This window comes from Bos taurus, chromosome 5, assembly GCF_002263795.3.
Source record: "Bos taurus isolate L1 Dominette 01449 registration number 42190680 breed Hereford chromosome 5, ARS-UCD2.0, whole genome shotgun sequence".
In the NCBI taxonomy this organism is placed as follows: Eukaryota; Metazoa; Chordata; class Mammalia; order Artiodactyla; family Bovidae; genus Bos; species Bos taurus.
The window spans coordinates 101,502,037-101,527,299 of NC_037332.1; the positions used below are offsets into that span (position 1 = coordinate 101,502,037).

Sequence of the window (25,263 nt, forward strand, 5' to 3'; positions counted from 1 at the left end):
AACTGTATCTCAGTAAAGGTGTTATACTTTTTTTTAAAGTCCCTAAATTTATCTTCTATTTCCCATGCTCATAGCCACAGCCTCAATTTACAGTGAATAACTAACTGATTTCATTTTCTTAAATTTCCCCAACATACCCCCTTACCCATCAAATACCACATAACTATATTTGCTTTTTTAAATACAGATCTTTTTAAAGCAAAATATGTAATATGTGAATTATAAAAGACAAAAGTTATAACTACGTAAAATTAAAACTTCCTATCGTGATAAAATGTTATCAAAAAATTTTTAAAGAAAAACTGGCAAATATGTGTCCAAATCATATGACTAAGGCTTCATTTACATAATACACAAAGAGAAAGGAACAATAAAATAAGAACTATATAATAAGAAAATTGAACAACAATGGACAAAAATAGGCTAAGCACGGAACAAGCATTCATAAGGAAAGAATCAGTAACTGTCAAAATGAAAAAATATCCAAACTTACTAAAAAATTATTTTTTCTTCCACTTCATAATTTCTTCCTACAGAGATAGGTAAAAATTATGAAGACTGAAAATACTTATGCCCGGCTAAAGTTTTAGAAAACAAAGTGAATGTAACATTGTTAACTTTTTAAGGAGGCAGCTTGACAATATCTATTGAAATTTATCAAGAGGCAGATCAGGTGGTCTGGTATTCCCATCTCTTGTAGAATTTTCCACAGTTTATTGTGATCCACACAGTCAAAGGCTTTGAAATAGTCAATAAAGCAGAAATAGATGTTTTTCTGGAACTCTCTTGCTTTTTCCATGATCCAGCGGATGTTGGCAATTTGATCTCTGGTTCCTCTGCCTTTTCTAAAACCAGCTTGAACATCTGGAAGTTAACAGTTCACATATTGCTGAAGCCTGGTTTGGAGAATTTTGAGCATTACTTTACTAGAGTGTGAGATGAGTGCAATTGTGTGGTAATTTGAGCATTCTTTGGCATTGCCTTTCTTTGGGATTGGAATGAAAACTGACCTTTTCCAGTCCTGTGGCTACTGCTGAGTTTTCCAAATTTGCTGGCATATTGAGTGCAGTGCTTTCACAGCATCATCTTTCAGGATTTGAAATAGCTCAACTGGAATTCCACCACCTCCACTAGCTTTGTTCGTAGTGATGCTTTCTAAGGCCCACTTGACTTCACATTCCAGAATGTCTGGCTCTAGGTCAGTGATCACACCATCGTGATTATCTGGGTCATGAAGCTCTTTTTTGTACAGTTCTTCTGTGTATTCTTGCCATCTCTTCTTAATAGAAATTTGTATGTAGGTCAGGAAGCAACAGTTAGAACTGGACATGGAACAACAAACTGGTTCCAAATAGGAAAAGGAGTATGCCTAGGCTGTATATTTTCACCCTGTTTATTTAACTTATATGCAGAGTACATCATGAGAAATGCTGGACTGGAAGAAACACAAGCTGGAATCAAGATTGCCGGGAGAAATATCAATAACCTCAGATATGCAGATGACACCACCATTATGGCAGAAAGTGAAGAGGAACTCAAAAGCCTCTTGATGAAAGTGAAAGTGGAGAGTGAAAAAGTTGGCTTAAAGCTCAACATTCAGAAAATGAAGATCATGGCATCTGGTCCCACCACTTCATGGGAAATAGATGGGGAAACAGTGGAAACAGTGTCAGACTTTATTTTTGGGGGCTCCAAAATCACTGCAGATGGTGATTGCAGCCATGAAATTAAAAGACGCTGACTCCTTGGAAGGAAAGTTATGACCAACCTAGATAGCATATTCAAAAGCAGAGACATTACTTTGCCAACAAAGGTCCGTCTAGTCAAGGCTATGGTTTTTCCTGTGGTCATGTATGGATGTGAGAGTTGGACTGTGAAGAAAGCTGAGTGCCGAAGAATTGATGCTTTTGAACTGTGGTGTTGGAGAAGACTCTTGAGAGTCCCCTGACTAGAAGGAGATCCAACCAGTCCATTCTGAAGGAGATCAGCCCTGGGATTTCTTTGGAAGGAATGATGCTAAAGCTGAAACTCCAGTACTTTGGCCACCTCATGTGAAGAGTTGACTCATTGGAAAAGACTCTGATGCTGGGAGGGATTGGGGGCAAGAGGAGAAGGGGACGACAGAGGATGAGATGGCTGGATGGCATCACTGACTCGATGGACGTGAGTCTGAGTGAACTCTGGGAGTTGGTGATGGACAGGGAGGCCTGGCGTGCTGCGATTCATGGGGTCGCAAAGAGACACCACTGAGCGACTGATCTGATCTGATCTGATTGAAATTTAACTCTTCCACAGTTTCCAGTCCATAATTTCTATTCTGGAGGGGTCCTACAAAATACTGCCACAGCTTATATGGATAAAAGTATAACCATGATCATTGTGGCATTATGTCATAGGAAAAATTTGGAAAACAACATAAATGTCTAAGAGAGTTTGTTTTAAAAAATTTATGTGCAATCTCACTTGCACTATTACACTCTTTTTATTTACCAGTTACAACCACACTGATATATACTTTTAGATTAATTTTTTGTTTTTTGCTGCACTGGGACATCATTGCTGCTTGCAGGCTCTCTGTAGTTGTGGCGAGCCGGGGCTACTCTTCATTGTGGTGCATGGACTCCTCACTGCAGTGGCTTCTCTTGTGGAACACACAGGTACATAGGCTTCAGTAGTTGCAGCAGGGGCTCAGAAGTTGTGGCACTCCGGCTTAGTTGCCCCTGGGCGTGTGGAATCTTCCTGGACCTGGGATTGAACCTGTGTCCCCTGAATTGGCACGTGGATTCCCATCCACTGCACCATCAGGGAAGTCCACACACTGATGTTTTTTCAATTCTGCAGGAAACACCAAGATCTTTTCACCTTCAGTTCAGTTCAGTTGCTAAGTTATATCTGACTCTTTGCAACCCCATGGACTGCAGCACACCAGGCCTCCCTGTCTATCACCTAACTCCCAGAGTTTACTCAAACTCATGTCCATTGAGTTGGTGACACCATCCAACCATCTCATCCTTTGTCATCTCCTTCTCCTCCCGCCTTCAATCTTTCCCAGCATCAGGGTCTTTTCATATGAGTCAGTTCTTCGCATCAGGTGGCCGAAGTATTGGAGTTTCAGCTTCAGCATCAGTTCTTCCAATGAATACTCAGGACTGATTTCCTTTAGGATGGACTGGTTGGATCTCCTTGCAGTCCAAGGGACTCTCAAGAGTCTTCTCCAGTTCCACAGTTCGAAAGTATCACTTCTTCAGCACTCAGCTTTCTTTATAGTCCAACTCTCACATCCATACATGACTACTGGAAAAACCATAGCTTTGACTAGATGGACTTTGTTGGCCAAGTAATGTCTCAGCTTTTTAATATGCTGTCTAGGTTGGTCATAGCTTTTCTTCCAAGGAGCAAGCATGTTTTAATTTCATGGCTGCAATCACCATCTGCAGTGATTCTGGAGCCCCAAAAAAGTCTGTCACTGTTTCCATTGTTTCCCATCTATTTGCCATAAAGTGATGGGACCAGATTCCATGATCTTAGTTTTCTGAATGTTGAGTTTTAAGCCAGCTTTTCCACTCTCCTCTTTCACTTTCATCCGGAGGCTCTTTAGTTTTTCTTCACTTTCTGTCATAAGGGTGGTTTCATTCACATATCTGAGGTTATTGATATTTCTCCCGGCAATCTTGATTCCAGCTTGTGCTTCATCCAGCCCAGTGTTTCTCATGATGTACTCTGCATAGAAGTTAAATAAGCAGGGTGACAATATACAGCCTTGACGTACTCCTTTTCCCATTTAGAACCAGTCTGTTGTTCCATGTCCAGTTCTAACTGTTGCTTCCTACCTGCATTCAGATTTCTCAAGAGGTGGGTCAGTGGTCTGGTATTCCCATCTCTTTCAGAATTTTCCACAGTTTGTGATGATTCACACAGTCAAAAGGTTTGGCATAGTCAATAAAGCAGAAATAGATGTTTTTCTAGAACTCTCTTGCTTTTTCCATGATCCAGTGGATGTTGGCAATTTGATCTCTGGTTCCTCTGCCTTTTCTAAATCCAGCTTGAACATCTGGAAGTTCACGATTCATGTACTGTTGAAGCCTGGCTTGGAGAATTTTGAGCATTACTTTACTAGAGTGTGAGATGAATGCAATTGTGTGGTAATTTGAGCATTCTTTGGCATTGCCTTTCTTTGGGATTGGGATGAAAAGTAACCTTTTCCAGTCCTGTGGCTACTGCTGAATTTTCCAAATTTGCTGGCATATTGAGTGCAGCACTTTCACAGCATCATCTTTCAGGATTTGAACTAGCTCAACTGGAATTCCATCACCTCCACTAGCTTTGTTTGTAGTGATGCTTTCTAAGGCTCACTTGAATTCACATTCCAGGATGTCTGGCTCTAGGTGAGTGATCACACCATCGTGATTATCTGGGTCGTGAAGATCTTTTTTGTACAGTTTTTCTGTGTATTTTTGCCACCTCTTCTTAATATCTTCTGCTTCTGTTAGATCCCTACCATTTCTGTCCTTTATTGAGCTATCTTTGCATGAAATATTCCCTTGGTATCTCTAATTTTCTTGAAGAGAGCTCTAGTCTTTCCCATTCTAGTGTTTTCCTCTGTTTCTTTGCACTGATCATTGAGGAAGACTTTATCTCTCCTTGCTATTCTTTGGAACTCTGCATTCAGATGGATATATCTTTCCTTTTCTCCTTTGCTTTTGGCTTCTCTTATTTTCACAGCTATTTATAAGGCCTTCTCAGACAGCCATTTTGCTTTTTTGCGTTTCTTTTTCTTGGGGATGGTGTTGACCCTTGCCTCCTGTACAGTGTCATGAACCTCGGTCCATAGTTCTTCAGGCATTCTGTCTATCAGATCTAATCCCTTGTATCTATTTCTCATTTCCACTGTATAATTGTAAGGGATTTGATTTAGGTCATACCTGAATGGTCTAGTGGTTTTCCCTACTTTCTTCAATTTAAGTCTGAATTTGGTAATAAGGAGTTCATGATCTGAGTCACAGTCAGCTCCCAGTCTTGTTTTTGTTGACTCTATAGAGCTTCTCCATCTTAGGCTGTAAAGAATATAATCAGTCTGATTTCAGTATTGACCATCTGGTGATGTCCAAGTGTAGAGGTCTCTTGTGTTGTTGGAAGCAGGTGTTTGCTATGACCAATCCGTTCTCTTGGCAAAACTCTGTTAGCCTTTGCCCTGCTTCATTCTGTACTCCAAAGCCAAATTTGCCTGTTACTCCAGGTATTTCTTGACTTCCTACTTTTGCATTCCAGTCCCTTATAATGAAAAGGACATCTTTTTGGGGTGTTAGTTCTAGAAGGTCTTGAAGGTCTTCATAGCACCATTCAACTTCAGCTTCTTCAGCATTACGGGTTGGGGCATAGACTTGAATTACTGTAATATTGAATGGTTGGCTTGGAAACAAACAGAGATCATTTTGTTGTTTTTGAGATTGCATCCAAGTACTGCATTTCAGACTCTTTTGTTGACTGTGATGGCTACTCCATTTCTTCTAAGGGATTCTTGCCCACAGTAGTAGATATAATGGTCACATATACTCCCACGGTGACACTACAGAAGACTGTGCTCATGGTGTCTGTAGACCCAGATGACCACTCATATCACAGTTCATGCTATCGTTGCCTCCCCTCCCCCAACCCGGTAGTGCCTGACTTCTGGTCTTGGGTGGAGGACTTGGGGGAGAAATACAAAAGTCAGGCTGGAGGAAGGGGTGTGGTGGTGTCCGGAAGGCTTCCCCTTTGAGAAGGTAGGTTGAGAAAGACCTGAAGACTCCGTGGCAGTTCCCCTGCAAAGTAGGAGGGAGGGAGATAAGAGAATGAGGGTACAGAGTGAGAAAGGGCTGGAGAGTTAGACTATGGTGTGTTTGTGGTCTTGCAAAAATGTCCACATGGCTGAGGTGCAGTGGGCCAAGGGCAGAGAATAAAGTGGAAGTGAGCAGGGATTGTATTACAAATGTCCTGATGCCAGGTGAAGGTGTCTGGACTATGAACTTTATTCTGAGGATCACAGAGAGGCAGTAGGTTAAATACGGTAAGAACGTGAACAAAAATTTTAGAAAGATGATTGCCTGACTGTACTAAAACTAATTAGGAGCCTTCTATAATAGATGACAATGGCTTGAACCGAGGTACTGGTAGGAGACTCAGAATATTAGGCATCAGAAAGACAGAAAAAGTACACTGAATGCAAACCTTTGTTTTCGAGGAAATTTCTTTAAGAGGCAGATCTTTATATCTTTCTATTTGATTTTGCTTTTCCAAAACTACAGATGGGAAAATACAACAAAGAAATAGTTGTAACAAAGCAGGAAAAAATACAGAACCCGACCTTGGGGAAATCATTCAATAAACATCTACTGATCAACCACCATTGATACATACTGCTCCTTGGAACAATTCTCTGTATACCCTAGAAAGTTATAGAAAGGCTTAAATTCTTTGCTAAGCTTCAGGATATGTGCTATCTGATGGAAAAGGGCATTTCTGAGCGCTGGGGGCCCTTCTTATAGGATAAAATCTTTTAGAAAATATTTCAGCTATTTCTCAGTTTGCTTCACCAGAACAGAGGCAAGCTTACATCCTCATGAGAGATTGGGAGCTCCTCTTTAACATTCTGGATCTCGAACTGGATTTGGAAAGATAACCTTATGTTTATTCACTGCAAGAAGCCTGAGTGAGTTGACCTTCCCTTCTCTTTCTCCTATGTTGGAAAGAGCTATTCCTCCTCCAACTTGCCACAGTTTTCACCAAGGGGACTTGTCTGGGGCAGGTTTATTTTCATCTTGAATTGTTCCATGTCACTTTCTCTTTCCTGCTTATCACCGACCCAGTGGAGCCATAGATAACACTTTATAATTTAAGAACAACAACAAAAAAAGAAGAGCAAAAGATATTTGGAATGTTAGGTACTGAGACAAGGAGAGATGTCTGGGATGGATAGTAGGCAAGAAAAAGGGAAAGGTGAGGTAGGCTGACATCTCCTGGCCGTAGGTGCAGGAATCCCTATCTACAAAGTCCTCCTTCTCCTTGCCGGGAGACACTGGTTCTTGCTTAAAGGTCTGGAAACTTTAAGAATTAGATGATCTCTAAGGTCCTTCCCAGTTTAAAAATTTTACAACTCTCGTTGGAAGATTTCAGCAACATACCTTTTTACAGGGATGACTTGTAAAGAAAGCTAAATGATTCTTCATTAAAATTAGGCCTGAGGACCTGAGACTCTAGATAAACCTGGAAATAGAAGTTAAATCTCTGGGATCTCCTACAGTCCCTTCAGTCGATTTTTATAAAAGTTACCCCAAACATCAACAACATTTTGCTTCTAAATTTTGGCCTCTCTTACTAAACCAAACACCAGTAGGACAAAAGAGTATGAGGAAGGGAACTGAAGTTGTGCAATGTGTTTTGAAGAAAGTAAATTATTTTTAATATGTAGGATAAAAGAAACTGGCAGAGCTGTCAGATCTAGCAAAAAAAATAAATGCTATTAAATTTGGATTTCAGATAAACAACGAATACTTCTTTTAGTATAAATGTGCATTTATATTAAGTCACTTTAGTTGTGTCCGACTCTTTGCGATGCTATGGACCGAAACCCACCAAGGCTCTTCTGTCCATGGGATTCTCCAGGCAAAACAAGAATACTGGAGTAGACTGAAATGTCTTTTTCCAGTATGTCCCATGAAATGTTTGGAACATATCTATGCACAGAACTTGGAGAAGTATTTTATGTCACAACTCTAAAAAAGTAGCTAAAGTTCTGTTCCATCTCACAGGTTGTTAGAAGGATTAAATCGGATCAAGTGGAAGAAGTGCTTAGCACCATATCAATAATTAAAAGTTCTTTTTGCTTTCTCCTTAAGCTGAGGAATATATTGGTCATTTTCAATTGTCCATGTATAGACTCGCTGTTAAAAAAGTCAAACACCAGTCACCCTGCATACATCTGCTTCATTTTCCCCTGCTGTTCATCTGTCTCAGCTACAGAAATGGAAAAAAAAAAAAAAATACTAAGCATTGGATGAAACATATTTAGAAAGGGAAATCTGCTAGTGGATATTAAAAAGTCATAAATTATTATAGTTTAGTCACGCAATGGGGCTTCCCTGTGGTTCAGCAGTAAAGAATCTGCCTGCAATGCAGAAAACGCAGGAGACCTGGGTTCAATTCCTGGGTGGGGAAGATCCCCTAGAGGAGGACATGGCAATCCACTCCAGTATTCTTGCCTGGAGGATCCCATGGACAGAGGAGCCTGGAGGGCTACAGTCCATAGGGTCGCAAAGAGTAGGACACAACTGAAGCGACTGAGCACATATGCATGCAATACTTCCACAAAGTATTTCACAAAGCACAAAGAACTGGCTTTATATGGGGGCAGTTTCAGATGTTAAAAACATTTATGGTGTAAAGCAAAAGGCCCATTCCCAACTGCATGACCTTGGCTGATCAGTAGAATGGTGACAGGCATGGAGTTATTGGGAAGATTAAATAATATAGATTCAAGTTCTTTGAAAACTGTAAAGCAGTAAGTTGTCACCGTGCTGAATCCCACACAGTACAGGAAGTCAGGATCCCTTGAACCAGAGGTCATGCAACGACTGATCCCACAGGCAGACTTTCCTCAAAGGCACTTTTCTCTATATGTAGCTTGGGAAGTCAGTCAGCGTCATTTGCCCAGTAAGTAGCATGACTTCATCACTCTATCACTTCCCAGAATAACTTCTTAACTACCACTCTTTACATTAGGCAACCTATCTTTACACCCTGTGAAGACAGTTGTGTCAACTCCAGTTCCTGCTTGTTTTCTGATGACTACCCACCCACCCTTGTTCCCCAGATGGTTGATCGGCAATGCTGGGACCATAAGAAGAAATCTAAATAGGTCATGGGATATACCCACAGCTTCATATTCTTGATCTGGCTGTGAGGCCTTTTTACCTTAAACATTTACCACTGTTCCTTCTAGTCCGTAAATGCTCTTTGTTAAGACATCAGCCTAATAACATGAAATACACAGACTTTTAAAAAAGTTGTAATTAATTTGTCGTATTTCACACACAATTTTACTACAGTAGGCTTCAAACTGGGCTTTTTAAAAAATACATTATCAACACCCCCACCAGAATGGTACACTGCTACAGTGGATAAGCCTGCATAGTTTCCATTAGCGTTTACTCTTGGTGGTGTACAGTCTGTGTGCTGGGACAAACGTGTAACGACTCAGATCTAGCATGCTGGTGTCACACAGTGTACTTTCACTGCCTCAAAAATCCTCTATGCTCCACCTAGTCATCGCTCCCTGTCTTCTCCACCCATTTTTGATAAAAATAATTTTCCAAGACTTCAGCTTTCATGAGTTTTCTAAAATTGTTTTTCTTAAGAATATGCCTGGTTGACCCTTTTTTCTTTCTCATCTTCCTTTCCACTGCTTTCTCCTACTTTGTAAAAAAAAATAGGATATCTCTAACCCATCTTAAGTTTTTACTACGGTGCAACAGGCACAATTTAAGAGTGCATAGTTACTGAGAGATAGAGATCTGACAGTCAATATGGTATTGATGGGAATAATTAAAGGGGGAAGAGTCTTCCCAGTGATAGTCAGAGGGTGACCATCCATGGAAGGGTGACATTAGCATCTCCTGGGGGCTTGTTAGATGTGAAAACTGACAGTTCCACTCCAGACTTGCTGGGTCAGACTCTCTGAAAGGTAGGGACCAAAAAACTCGTAGTAACAACACCAAGCCTTCCAAGTGACTCCTAAACATGCCAAAGTTTTAGAAGCATCAACTGGTAAAAAAAAAAAAAAAAAAACCCTCAGCAAAGTTCCGGAACATCTGTCTGAATTGAGAAGTAAGACGGTTGGTACAGGGACAGAAGTTAACATTTTCATTTGAAATAAGAAAGTCAGAATTTTTCTGACACAAACCAAGTATGATTTGGCTTACTGGCTTGCCCATGGACAATGGCTTTGTCATGCAGTTGATAATTCTACATATGCAATGAGTTATGTTTGTAATCAAAGGTTTTTTAAAAACAAACAAAACTCTACAGGAACCCACGTATATGGTTGTAATTTCTTATTTTTAAAATCTTTATTTTTAAAGGATTATTTTTTATCTAATTTTGTCTCTGCCGGGTCTTCATTGCTGTGCGGGCTTTTCTCTAGTTGCAGCGAGTGGAGGCCACTCTCTAGTTGGTGCACAAACTCTACGGTTTGTCGGCTTCAGCGGTTGCAGTTTTCTGGCTCTAGAGCACAAGCTTAGTAGTTGTGGCACATCGGGAACTTCAGCATTGGCAGGCTGATTCTTTACCACTGAGCCACCAGGGAAGCTCTTAAAGGTGGTGTTTTTTTGTTTTTTTTTTTCCTCTTGGATGTGGACCATTTTTAAAATCGTTACTGAATGTGTTACAATATTGCTTCTATTTTATGTTTTGGTTTTTTGACCACAAGGCATGTGGATCTTCGTTCCCTAACCAGGGATCAAACCCACAGCCCCTACATTGGAAGGTGAAGTCTTAACCACTAGACCACCAGGGAAGTCCCATGTACGGTTGTAGTTTAGGGGCAAGTGGAACCTGAAATGCAGCCGCAATTACAGGCTAGCTCTGCTCCTCAACCAGAGGGAGGGGCACGTTTTCTCTGCACAGAGGGAGGGTCCCTAGAAAACTGTCCATTCCGCTTTTCCCCCGAGGCACCTTTTCCTAATCTGCACAAAGGTACCAGAAAGGCTAACAATAGCCCTGAAACCCATCAAGACAGCAGAAACTAATCCCGGAAAGTAATTAAAGCATTTTAGATATCAACTTAAAAATGTGTGTGTGTGTGTGTGTATGTGTTGGGGGTGGGGGGGGGGGGGAAGGTGGGGGCGGCGGGGGCAGGTTGCATAGTTTTTCAAAATTATTTTCTGAGTAAACAAGCCAAAAGGGAGATCACTGTATCTGTCTCTCCTTCCATGTTGCTCAGGCACACACACCCCTGCCCAAGTCTCTTCCTTTCTCTGGTTGTTATGCCACATCAAAGCCCATCCTTTCCTTTAACCTTCTGCATGATCTTTCACCTAAGCGCTCTCAAGTTTATTCTTTTCTTTTGCGGGCGCTGCCAATTCACTTCTAGGACCACACACTCGAGCCTAACTAAATACACCAACCCATCATTAGCTCATCTCGGCTGGATTCTCATTTCCAACTCCTGTAAATCCACAAGAGCAGGGAGGGTGCCCCAAAGGCACACACTGCCACCTAGCGGCCGACGGTTTACCAGGCGACTGGGGCGACGCCGGGACAGGCCAGCAGGGGCGTTTGGCAGGGGCACCAGCGGGGAACCGCCAGGGTTAGCTCCCTCCGCTAGGGTCATGGCCTTATCTCTGGAAACATCTTTCCAAGTCTATTTCTCTCAAAATTTATTTCATCTTTCAAAGTCCAGCGTAAACGCCATGATTTCTTTTTTCTGATCTTCCAAGGAAGAGGACCCCACTCCTCTACAAGTCTCAGAGTGGGTTCAGCTGTTTCACTGTAAGGCCTGGAGAGCCACACTGCCTAATCCCAACTCTTTCTCCTCCTCTAGTCCCTCAAAGACTCAGGGCCTCTGAAGTACGTGCCATCAGGATATTGCAGTCTGCTGATCCCCTGGGCCACTTCCCTTCATTCCCTGGAAATCTGAAAACCTGACTCATTCTCCTGGTTACACAACTCCTGCTGTCATCATTCCTAGTGGCTTCGTCATCCTTGGAAACAATTCAGCCCTGTATTGGCCTCAGTTCCTTATCCGCTCATTTCCAATCATCCTGTTTTCCAGTCCACCTCGCACTCATTTTCATGGTGACACCCTAGCCTGAGTCATTAATAATAAATGCTTTTCTTCCAAAACCTCTGTTTCTTACATCTCACACTGATCACGGCCTCTCCAACAATTTTTTTCTTTTTAATGTGGACCATTTTTAAAGTCTTTATTGAAATTGATAGTGCTTCTGTTGTTTATGTTCTCATTTTTTGGCCATGAGGCATGTGGGATCTCATTAGCTCCCCGATCAAACCCGCACCCCCTGCATTGAAAGGCAGTTTTAACCACTAGATAGTCAGGGAATTCTCCTTTAACCATTTCCTAATAGGAGCAGGATCTCTAAGTTATTAACTCTATTAATTTTCACTTCATCACCCTTCTATTTTTACTTTCCATATCCCCCAACTTAAATGGTTAGATTCATCACTATAAGCACTCCTTTGCAAAAACTTGGAACTCCTTAACACTTCTCTCCTTCCTGTTTCTGGGTAAAACCTCAACCCTTGGTTAAATCCAACTCTAGTTACTCTGCTTGCTTGCATTCACTAGCTAAATAAATATAACTGGAGAAAAATCTGCAACCATGCTAACTGGTATCACATTGAATTAGATGATAATCTCAAGTGAGCTCTCAAACTGCTCTGCAAAGCTTTATTTTCCCAAATCATTCACTCCCTATTGTCTAAGAAAACAATTTCACACCTTTTCCTCTCACCTCAAATTTCCAAGATGTCTTTGTCCTTTTTCACACTGAGTTGATAATCTCATTTCTTATTTCTTTGAAAAACGAAAGAAATTTCTCACCATTCTACTTCACTATCAAATCTACTGAATCAGTATCCACACTCTCAGCTTGCTTCTTGTTAAAATGGATGAACTGTTTCCTGCTCCCCGGGTCAAGAAGATGCCCTGGAGAAGGAAATGGTAACCCACTCCAGTATTCTTGCCTGGAGAATCCCATGGTCAGAGGAGCCTGGTGGGCTACAGTCTGTGGAGTCGCACAGAGTAGGACACGACTGAGCGACTGGACAACAACAACCCATCTGCTAAGGCTGGTCCCTCCACCACAGAACTGGACTCCTTTTCCTCTCGCCTTACTCAAGAATTTCGTCTTAAACACATTTCCCTTATATCTTCACATTTCCCTTTCTACTAGATCAATACCATCATATCCCTTAACAACACTCTCCTTTAGATAGACAGACTTCAGAAAAGTAGATGCTTCTGAGAAGGTGAGAAGTTGGCAGGCTATCACAATACATACAAGATTCTATTTCTCAAGCAGGGTGGGTATCAGGGTGTCCATTTTAAAGATTCTTGCCTTTTTCATAAAGATGGTGCTGAAAGTGAAGGAAGTGGTGCTGAAGACATCTACATCTGCCTCTGAAGGCAGCCCAACACCCCTGGAAGAGCACTCCCAGGAGGAGCGAGCTTGACCACTGTGCCACCATCAAGGCCTGCTGACCTGGGTGAGCCATGAAGAAGACAGAAGACAACCATATACTTGTGTTCACTGTAAGGGTCAAGGCCAACAAGCACCAGATCAAACAGGCATGTCAGGGCCCTGGTCAACTTTGTCATTAGGTGTGATGGAGAGAAGTCCAACTGGCTCTTGACTGTGATGCTTTGGAGGGTGCTAACAAAATTAGGATCATCTGAACCCGACTCCAGCTGGTTAATTCTCAATATAAATTGACCATATAAAATTCTTATCATACATTCCTTCATAGTAGTGAAAGAAATAATTATTTTCTGGACCTTAAGTTCCTTCTCAAGACAAGCGCCCTGCATCTGTGCTCCCTTTAAAGTAAATTCCACCGATTCCTTAAACCATTTTCTATTAAAAGTGACTTTTATGTAATATTATGTTAGTGATGACTTTTAAAATACTAGTATGTGAGTGAAGTCAAAGTGTTAGTTGCTTAGCTGTGTCCAACTCTTTGCGACTCCATAGACTGCAGCCCACCAATTCCTCTGTCCATGGGATTCTCCAGGCAAGAATACTGGAGAGGATTGCCATGCCCTCCTACAGGGGATCTTCCCCACCCAGGTTTCCTGCATTGCAGGCAGATTCTTCACCATCTGAGTCACCAGGGAAGCCCATTCGCCATGTTTTTGTCCCTCCTGCTGTTTGAACTACTCCTGTCAAGGTCATCAGCAAACTCTGTCTTATCAAATCCAAGGCTCAATTCTCTATCCTGACTTGACCGCTCAAAAACATGACAACACTCATCACTCTCTTTTAAAAAAAATTTTGACTGCATCCTGAGGCATGTGGAACCTTAGTGTCCCAACCAGGGATTGAACCCTTGTGCCTTGCATTGGAAAGTGGAGTCTTAACCACTAGAACACCAGAGGTCCTTTAAAAAAAAAAAAAAAATTTATCACTCTGTTCTTCTTGGAATAAGTTTCTTCCCTTGGCTTTTCATACACCAATCTGTTCTGGTTTCTCATTTATCTTACTGCCTTTTCTCAGTATTTCTAAATACTGGAATGTTCCCAAGGTTGACTCCTTAAAACTCTTTCCTACACACTCTCACTCCTTGGGTTTTCTCCTCCAGGGCCATGGCTTTAAATAGCATTTACATCAAATCTCAGTCTCCAATTTGGGACCTGGTCTTTAGGCTGCAGACTTGGGTGTTTCCACATGGAGGGCTAACATAAGCCTGCTCTTATTTCTCCCTGGTCAAAACCCTTCAGCGGTGTTTCATCAGATTTAGAAAAAAAGGTGAGAGCTGCCTCCCTAACCTCACTTCCTGCCCCTCTTCTCTCTGATACATCACCCTCCGTCCCGCTGTTCTTTGAATGCAGCAGGCCAGATGCTGCCTACCCCATTTTTGTTGTTGTTAGTTTCGTTTCCTTAAGCTTTTCAGATAATTGTAGATCCCCATGTAGTTATAAGAAATAACACGGAAACCCCATATGCTCCTTACCCAGTTTCCCTTTCACAGCAACATCTTGCATCATACTCACAATATCACAGCCAGGGAACTGATAAATCTACTCACTTTATTCAGATTTTACCAGTTTTACATACGCTCATGTATGTGTGTGTGTGTTTAGTTTTATGTCACTTTATCACTTGTGTAAATTGTTATGACCACCATCGCAGTCAAGATACAAAATAGTTCTATAAGAAGGATACCCCTGAAGAAGGAGAAGGCGAGGAGGAAGTGGATATTTTGCTTCTTTTTATAGCCAGTATCTCTTCTACAATCCCAATCAGTGGCAAACATTAATCTGTCCTCCATCTCTATAATTTTGTAATTTAAAAATGTAAATGGGACCTCTTTTAGCTTGGGTTGCCATAACAGAGTAGTATAGATGGTGTGACTTAAACAACAATCATTTATTGCCTACAGTTTCAAAGGCTGGAAGTCCAGGCTCTGGGTACTAGTATCGTTGGTTCTAGTTACAGTCCTTTTCCTAGTTTCTAGACAGGCATCTTCTCACCATGTCCTTTCAAAACAGAGGGAGACTGAGCTAGTTCTCTGACTTCTTTTAATCTATGATATTTTTAAAAAATAATTTTTATTGATTTATTTGTGTGTGTGTCTGTGTTTAGGCACAAAGTCACGTCCGACTCTTTTCAACCCCATGGACTGTAGCCCGCCAGGCTCCTCTGTCCATGGGATTTCCCAGGCAGAAATACTGGAGTGGGCTGCCATTTCCTCTTCAGGGGATCTTTCTGATCCAGGGATCGAACTGGCATCTCCTGCACTGGCAGGTGGATCTGCACCGCTGAGCCACCAGGGAAGCCCGTTTATTGACTGACTGATGGCTGTGATGGGTCTTCATTGTTTCACTAGTGGGGGCTACTCTCTATTTGTGGTGTGAGGGCTTCTCAAAATGGTGGCATCTCTTGTTGCAGAGCATAGGCTCGAGGGTGTGCAGGCTCTAGTAGCTGTGGCACACGGGCTTTAGTTCTTCCTCCACATATGAAGGAACACATCTTTTTGGACCAGGGATCAAACCCATGCCCCTTGCACTGGCAGATGGATTCTCATCCACCATACCAGGGAAGTCCTCAGCATATAAATTTTGAGGGAACACAGACATTAAGATCATAACAAGATCATATAACATATAACATTTTGAGGTTGCTTCTTTTCACTTGGCATAATTCCCTGGGATCCATCCAAGTTGCTATATATATCACTAGTTTGTTCCTTTTTATTGCTGAGTAGTATTACATGATATGAATGTACTATAGCTTATTGCTTAATCATTCATCTGTTAAAGGACAATCAGGTTGTTTCTAGTTTTTGGCTATGACAGATAAAGCTGCTGTAAACCCTCAAGTACAGGATTTTTATGATTATGTTTTTGTTTCTTTGGGATAAGTGCCCAAGAGAGCAATTGATATGCTAAGAGCACGTTAAGTTTCAGAAGAAACTGTCATAGTCCATACCAGAGTCATTGCACCCTTTTACGCTTTCACCAGTAATGTGTGAAGGAGCCAGCTTTTCTGCATGTGCACCAGAAAATGCTGTTATTATTTTTCACTTTAGTCATCCTGAAAGGCATGTGGTTATTTCTTACCGTGGTTTTAATTTGCACTGCCCTAGCTAATGCTGCTGAGTATCTTTTCCACGTGCTTACTCATCATTTGTATGTCTTCTTCACTGAAACATCTGCTGCATGTCTTTTGACCTTTTTTTTAACTGTTGGGGTTTTTTTTTTTTTAAATAACAGCTTTATTGAGATATAACTCACATACTATGCAATTCACTATTTAAAGCATATAATTTAGTGGTTTCTAGCATATTCACAGGGTTTGCAACCACCACCACAATTAATTGTGGAATACTTTCATCACCCCCATAAAGAAACTCCATACCCATTAGTGGTCTTTCACCGATTTCCACCATCTACTCCCTTACTTTTTCTTCATAGGATTTATCACTTCCTGCACAAGAATAAGATCCATGAGGGGCAGTCTCAGGCTCCAATAGTGCCTGTCATATAATATCACTTAAAGATTTAAATAAACAAATGAGTCACAGAGAACAATGTGGAAATTACATCTCTCCAGGAAAAATAATTCTACTTTTTGCTCTATTACTATTTTGTTAGAGGAACGATACTTAAAAGAACAATAGGTCTTATTCCCCTTGTGAACTGTATAATCATGTCCATGTGTCCTTCTGCCTCCATAGCTTTCCCTGATAATATGGAACTGAAGCACTACATAAGTCTTTACATTTGTTTTTTAACCCTGTACTCCTTCCTGATCTCCTTTTGAGCCTGAACTGAAATTCAACGAGTGGATGATAATTCGAAGTGAAGTGAAAGTCCTCAGTCGTGTCCGACTCTTTGCAACTTCATGGACTGTAGCCTGCAGGCTCCTCTGTCCGTGGAGTTCTCCAGGCAAGAATACTGGAGTGGGTAGCCGTTCCCTTCTCCAGGGGATCTTCCCAACCCAGGGATCAAACCCAGGTTTCCCACATTGCAGGTGGATCCTTTACAGTCGGAGCCACCAGGGAAGCCCAAGAATACTGGAGTGGGTACCTCATCCTTTCTCCAGGGGATCTTCCTAACACAAAGTTACCTTTTTCACTCTATACTTGATTTCTCTTTTTGGCTCTTGAATTCTGAATCTCTTGATCTGTCTATAGCTTTCCTGGTGGCTCAGATAGTAAAGAATCTGCCTGCAATGCAGGAGACCTGGGTTCGATCCCTGGGTTGGGAAGATCCCCTGGAGGAGGGTATGGCAACTCATTCCAGTATTCTTGCCCAGAGAATCCCCATGGAGACCTGTTTACAGGGGAATAATGTAGATCTGTCTATAGCAGAATAATGTAGAACAGAAGAAAGAGAGTTTTCATGTAAAGATATTGGTCACAGGACACTCTCTTAGTGAAGCTAAGTTGTGTGACCTGAAAAATTTATCTCACGATCTTACACCTGGTTTTCAGAGTAACATCTGCCTCACAAATCAATGCATGTAAATAATAATAAATTCTCAAGTACTTAACATCTTCTATATGCCAATGTGAGATAACAGAATATGAATATTGGTCTCTGTCCTTGGTTCCTGGCACAGAACTTCTAAAATCTTTGTAATTTCCTAAGCGATAAGAACACTGGGAACATCTGTTTAATCATTGTCTTTGACCAGGTCCCAGGCTCCTAAAAGCCTTGTAAATTCCTCAGTGACAAGAGCACTAGGAGCATCTTTTGTTCTAGTGAAGTGGCTCAGGGTGGGCCCCTGGATAGGGCCAGTCCCCAGCAAGACCAAACCCTGATTAGAAGCTTGGGATTATCAGTTCACCCCTCATCCTCCAGAGAGGGGAGAGGGGCTAGAAACAGGAGTTACTGATTGACGGTGCCTGTGTGGGGAAGCCTCCATAAAACCCCAGTGGTAGGGGCTTTAGAGAGCTTTCAGGTTGGTAAACACATACAAGGGGAGGGAGACACACCTCAACTTCCTGGGGACGAAAGTGCCTACGCTTGCGACTGCTAGAACTTGCCCGATATATTTCTTTCTCTGGCTGTTCATCCGTGTCCTTTATCTCATTTAATCAACTGGTAAACATAAGTGTTTCTTTGAGTTCTGTGATCCATTTCAGCAAATTAATTGAACCCAAGGAAGCCCTCCCAATCTACAGCTGGTTGGTCAGAAGCACAGGTAATCTTGCAACTAGCATCTGAAGTATGTGTGTGTGTGTATGTGTATGCATACAGGGGAGCAGGGAGGACAGTGTCAGAATTGAGTTACACTGTAGGACATCCAGTTGCAGCCACAGAACATTGCTTGGTATGCGGAAAAACTGAGCTTTTCCCTTTGCAGCGAGATTCTTTGATAAGTGCTTAGACTATAGTATTAATTTAATTGTCAGCAAAGATTGATGTCATCCAAAGAGTAAATTACAGTGTCTGGCTAATAAGTATGAAATGGGACCAACTTTCATAGCTATTTGCATCTGGCTATGTCAAAATGGCCTTGTCAAAACTACAGTTACTTTTGTTGTTGTTGTTGTTGTTGTTGTTGCTGTTGGGGTGGAGCTGACATCAAATCACTGTTTTTAATGCCAGTAACAACAGCAACAACCATCTTAAACCTTTGCCTTTACCATTAATTCCCACTAAAATACAGGGGGCTTTGTCCTTTAATTTCTCTATTATTTGAGATGTTTCACAAGCATGTACTTCTTTTTAAATAAAATAACCACAACAATGATATATCTTAATAATGGTAAGGTTGGCATAATTAGGAAGCCCACAAATAACAGAGATAAACTACTCTTGAGTTTTGAAATGGCAAAAACAGTAGCTCCCAATCTTAAATAGTCATATCTAATTATTAGATTAAATACACATGCAGCAGTGGGGCTTAGTGGGGAGCTGGGGTGGGCAGAAGGCACAGGGGCTTTGCTCACCATTGGCAGAGGAATGAACACATTTTTAAGAAAGAATGGCTCTTTGCTTTCTGTCTCACACCTCGTTCTCACAGTGTTTCCGACCAGTCTTTCCAAAATAGCCTTAATGACTATCATGTAAACGTACCATCCTTAAAAATGTGTTGAGTTTTTAGATTTTCCAAAAGATGCACTTTTTTTTTTTTTGAAAATGTGCTAAGGAAGAGCAATTACTCCTCCTGTTCTTTCCCCCCAGCTCTGCTTTCCTTGGTCTGGCCATTAAAAAGACTGGAAAAGAATCTGGTCTGAGAAGACTGCCATTCAAGATCCCAGTAAATTCCGTGAGAGCAAAGCTTTTTAAAACCTTTCTAGATAATCACAAGGGGTCAACCCTTGACTTTAGGCAATAGGTCATAGTTTAGCTACCAGATAAGGCCTACCCTGCCCCCATCCCAGTCCAAAGAGTCATAAATTCTTTACTGTCTTTTTGTGAATCTTCATCACAAGGCTTTGTAAGTAATATGACTCAGTTACACTCTAGAGTCTGCTCTGTAAGAAGTCTTCTGTCTATCTGCTCATGGTATATGATTCTTCACCCCTCAAAAGTCATGGCAATTTTCAATGAAATTCCCTCTCATCCAGTTGTGTAGAATTTTACTGAGGCCTGTTTGCAATTACAGTGCTGAACATGGATAGTTTATCATGCAGATACTAATTGTGAATAAAAAGAATATGGGAAGGTACCAAGTCTATTGGCTCCAGTAGTCTCTCCCATCACCACTTATGTGAGTCCACATTAATAAGACAACAAACATTTAAGGAGATGATAGGTACTCAGATTATTAACATATTCATGACAAAACAAGCTGATACTAATCTGACATAAATTCTTAATACTCACATCCTGTTTGCTGCTCTCCATCTCTCTGTTATACTAAGAACTGACTCGCCCTCCAATTCTTCTTCAAGGTACTGCTTCCTGTAAATTGTAATTGGTGAGTTATTTATTCGCTTTATCTACTTAAGCTCCTTAAGGGTGAGGCTGTAACTTAGCTCCCCAACCCACTGGCACACCAATAAAAAATACTTGTGGAAGAAGCTAAGACCTCATATAATTCTAATGTCTTAGATTAACTCAATTCTGGGGTCCTCCACAAAGCTGTTTCCACTTGTTTAGTAGCCAGTGGGAAAAACTTTATCAAGTAAAGGGAGAGAAGGGGGAAAGAGCTGAAGATGGTGAAAATGGGACCTCTGTATTTTGAGTCATGGCTCTGGCACCAACTAGCACAGTCTCGCCATCAGCGAAAAGAGAAGGGATGAAGGGAATTCGCTGTTATAAAATTCTGTGATTTAATGTGGCGTATGCTGCCATATAAGATTATAAAACATTTTGAATAAGCCACCTCTTCAAAGCCTCACCTGAGCCTACACTGCCTCAGTGAGCTTCAGTGCAGTCAGAAATCAGGATTCGCCTTAACCAGTTATCAAGTCTGTGTCCTCCTCCACCAGCGCTCCTGACTTGAGGGCATAGTTCTGGGGCTCAGCTGGATGTATGGTGAAGCACTAGCACTGTTTCCTGAGTTTGTTAGGAGGAAGGGGACAAAGGACAGGCCATTCCTTTGACTGTGCCACAGCTTCCTTATTACACTTTCCTTTTCCCTTCTCTCTGCTGCCTTCCTCCCCACCTCCCAATCTCTCTCTTCCTCTGCTAGTTCTCCTCTTCCAGATCATCCTCATTTGGGGGAAAACACACACACAAAACCTCTACAACACTTCAAACTCAAATAAACATACTTTTTCTTTGTACTTGCACTGAATAAGTGAACCATAATTTCCTAAGGAACTTCCAATTTTCATCTTGCAAAAACCGACAAAGTTATCATTTGCAAGGCACTTAAACTCCTGGTAGCTATCTTTCAAGGTCAGCACAGTTCCCTTCGCCTGGATGGCTTTTTCCTATGACTCTATCACTTTCTTCAGGTGTCTGGTCAAAAGACAGTTCCTCAGACCCACTTCGTCCCCTTTCTCATTTCTTACTGTTTTCTTCCTGAGATTTATCACTGTCTGGTATTTTATTACACATCCACGCATTTTCTTGTCTATCCCTTCCCTAGAATATAAGCTCCAGGAGGGCAGGGCCATTGCCCACCTCGTTCACGCGGGGTCTCCAGCACTTGGAGCAGGATTGGGGTTAGGGGAGGCGCTCAGGAAAGAAAGAATCAGTATTCTCTCTAGTACGCTCAGGCTACTTGCTCGGTTCTCCAGAGCCCCAGGACCCCTTCTCGCTTAGTACCGCCCAATTGCGAGTCCCCACCCACCTGTTTTGGGCTCTCAAATAACTGCAGATGGTGATTGCAGCCATGAAATTAAAGGACACTTACTCCTTGGAAGGAAAGTTATGACCAACCTAGATAGCATATTAAAAAGCAGAGACGTTACTTTGCCAACAAAGGTCCATCTAGTCAAGGCTATGGTTTTTCCAGTGGTCAAATATGGATATGAGAGTTGGACTGTGAAGAAAGCTGAGAGCCGAAGAATTGATGCTTTTGAACTGTAGTGTTGGAGAAGACTCTTGAGAGTCCCTTAGACTGCAAGGAGATCCAACTAGTCCATCCTAAAGGAGATCAGTCCTGGGTGTTCATTGGAAGGACTGATGCTGAAGCTGAAACTCCAATATTTTGGCCACCTCATGCGAAGAGTTGACTCATTGGAAAAGACCCTGATGCTGGGAGGGATTGGGGGCAGGAGGAGAAGGGGACGACAGAGGATGAGATGGCTGGATGGCATCACCGACTCGATGGACATGAGTTTGGGTAAACTCCGGGAGTTGGTGATGGACAGGGAGGCCTGGCGTGCTGCGATTCATGGGGTCGCAAAGAGTCGGACACGACTGAGCGACTGAACTGAACTGAACCCACCTTCACCGGAGCCCAGCTCGGAGGCTAGTCCTCTCGCCTGTCCGCCACTAGGACAGCGCAGCGCTGCCACCGCGCGGACCGGGCAGCTGCGGTTGGGCCCAGAGGCGCCGCTCAACCGCCCATCTCCGGGCCCAGCCACACCGCTCCGCGGGTCCCAGGCCGCGGCGCCCGGGGGTGACAGCGATGCCGCCACCGCGCTTCCGTCCGCCTGGCTGCGCAGCCGTTAGGAGCCCCGCGCCGCCACGAGATGTCCAGGATTCTGTTCTGAACGATCCGTTGATGCGGGAGGAAAACGGGACTCGTTTGTCAGCGAGACGCAGGCACCCACCCGCGGCGTGGGCAGGGGTAGCGCTCGCGGGTTCCCTCAACCGCGGCACCAGCCTGACCTCACCTTCAAGCCAAACTGACTCGCTGGGCCGCCGCCGCCCACCCGGCTCCCACCCGGCGCCCCTGGCGTCTTCGCCGAGAGCGCAGGGAAGCCTTTACGGGGAAACGGCGCTGGGCCCCACCATCCTCAGCGCCGCCGTTAAGAGAATGCTACCATTTCTGTTTTAAGAGATACGTTTTCCCCCACAACGCCTCTGCGCCCGGGAGGTGGTGTCCCCAGTTAACTGCGGGAAGGGCCAGAGATGGGCTGGGAAGATCGAGGGCAATTTCTAATAGTTCTTTCGGACCGGTAGCTCTTTTCTGATGAAGAGCCCCCAGCTGTCTTTCTCTCCGCCTCCCGGAATGGACTCTTTAAAATTTGGGATTAGGAATAATAAACGTCATCCTCCATTGCCTCGTGCATGCTGCCCCAGTGGAGAGATTGTTTTTCCTTCTCCCGCCTACCCAATTTGGAATTGTTTGGAAACTCCTAACAGCATGGCCTTGAGCAAGGGTTGAGTCAATAGTGACACAAGTTTTTTAAAAGGTCTACACCACATTTCTCAAAAGGGAATATTCCCAGTGAGCAATAAACTCGTGAAAAGTGTGCAAGTGAATTGGTCATCGGGGACCTTCAATTTATTAAAACCACAGGAAATTCCACTGCACACACACCAGGATGGTTAAATGAAGGAGGAGGAAAAGGAGAGAGAGGTGGTGTTGGTGTTGGCGATGATGGTTGGGCTAAGTTGTGCCTGACTCTTCTTTGACCTCATGGACTATAGCTCTCCAGGCTCTTCTGTCCATGGGATTTCTCAGGCAAGAATACTGGAGTGAGTTGCCATCTCCTTTTCCAGGGGATCTTCCTGACCCAGGGATCGAACCTGCATCTCCTGCATTGGCAAAGGGGTTCTTTACCACTGAGCCACAGGGAAACCCATAGTGGAATATTACTCAGCTGTAAAAAAAACAATGAATTAAAGTCATTGCAGCAACATGGATACACCTGGGGATTATCATATTAAGTGAAGTAAATCAGACCCAGAAAGATACAATATCATTTATATGTGGAATCTAGGGAAAACAATGATAGAAGTAAACATTTATGAAACAGAAATAGACTCACAGACATAGAAAACATGGGCTTCCCTGGGAATCCACCTTGCAATGCAGGAGACACAGATTTCATTCCTGGTCTGGAAAGATCCTGCACTCCTCGGAGCATCTAGGCCGGTGAGCCAAATCTAGAGAAGGCCCTCGCTGTACCAACAAAGACTCAGCACAGCCAAACATAGAAAAAAAGAACACATGCCTACCTTATGACCCATGATTCTATCCCTAGATATATACTCAACAGAAATGCATACACATATTCATCAAAAAATAGGTATTAGAATATTAATCTCAGCAGTATTTGTGACAATGCCAGACTGGAAATAATCCAGGGGTCCTGTAACAGGAGAGTGGATAATGACATTGTGGTATATTAACACAATGGAATATTATGCAGAAATGAGAGTGAATGTACTACAGTATATGGATGGACCTCACAAAGTTGAGTGAAGGAAAACTGTCATGCTCCATGCGTGGGCTTGAAAACAATTTCCAGCCATGAGGCGGTATGAGAGGAGAATAGAGTTTATTAGAACAGGAGATGCTGTTAGAACAGTGGGCCAGCTCAAGTGAGAGCTGAAGCTTTCTGTGGGCTAGTAGGCAATTTTTATAGCTTCAAAAAGAAAATTCCTGCTGGAAGAGTGGCATTGGGTGACTGGTTCGGGTGCTATAGGGTGAGTATTTTTACCTAACATGGGGTCAGGGAGCAGGCTGGTTTAGATGGGGGGCTCATGGCAACGGTTGCTGCGGGACACACTCTGTTCCAGAGAAGACCTTGGTACTGGGCTCCACATCTGTGGCCTTGGTACAAGGCTTTATACCTGTCACCTTGGTACAGGGCACCACAGAAACCAGGTCCAAAAGAGGACATGTTGAATAATTCCATTTATATAAAGCTTCAAAAACAGGCAAAACTAATCTATGGTGTCATAGACTTAAATATGTGGTTATACTTTGAGAGGCTGTAACTAGGAAGGGACACCAGGACTTCTGGGATGTCTCCAGTGATTTTGTCTGGGTGCCATTAGCTTTGTAGAAACAAATATCCAACTGAGCATTTTTCCATATGTGTCTCACTTTAAAATTTTTTTCAATTAAGAAACAAAAAAGTCTGAACTATTATTTGTCCAAGTTCTCTTCTACTCAATTCAACCTACCTTCATTTTATTTTTACTGTCACTATTGCCTTATTGCACACGGCACTAGGAGGACTGTCGAGTCCTGGAAAGATATCTCTGGCTCCCAGGAGTTCAGTCTACGAGGTAGTACAAATAAAACGTCATTGCTTGGGAGCAGTCTTTGACATTATACGGTTAGGGAAGTCCCAAATAATTACCTTGGAAGAAAGTTTGGGGAGAGAATATGCATCCAAGAACCTATTTGCAGGGCAGGAATAGAAATGCAGACATAGAGAACAGACTTTGGACACAGTAGGGGAAGGAAAGGGAGGGACAAATTGAGAGAGTAGCATTGAAATACATTATCATATGTAATAGAGATAGCTAATGGGAAGTATTGGAAGAAAAGCTATGACAGACATGGTCCACTGGAGAAGGGAATGGCAAACCACTTCAGTATTCTTGCCTTGAGAACCCCATGAACAGTATGAAAAGGCAAAAAGATATGACACCGAAAGATGAACTCCCTGGGTTGGTAGGTGCCCAATATGCTACTGGAGAAGACTGGAGAAATAATTTCAGAAAGAATAAAGAGA

General features: G+C 42.6%; 1 protein-coding gene across 1 annotated transcript in view; it reads right to left on the reverse strand.

Moving 5' to 3' along the window:
* SLC2A3 (solute carrier family 2 member 3) overlaps positions 1–20,131 on the reverse strand; it is an 83,828-nt gene extending 63,697 nt beyond the window's left edge. The window contains exon 1 of the mRNA XM_059886121.1: positions 20,054–20,131. Within this exon, the coding sequence (XP_059742104.1) occupies positions 20,054–20,074 (21 nt within the window). The 5' untranslated portion in view covers positions 20,075–20,131. The remainder of the gene's footprint in view (positions 1–20,053) is intronic.
* Between the last annotated feature and the right edge of the window lie 5,132 nt (positions 20,132–25,263).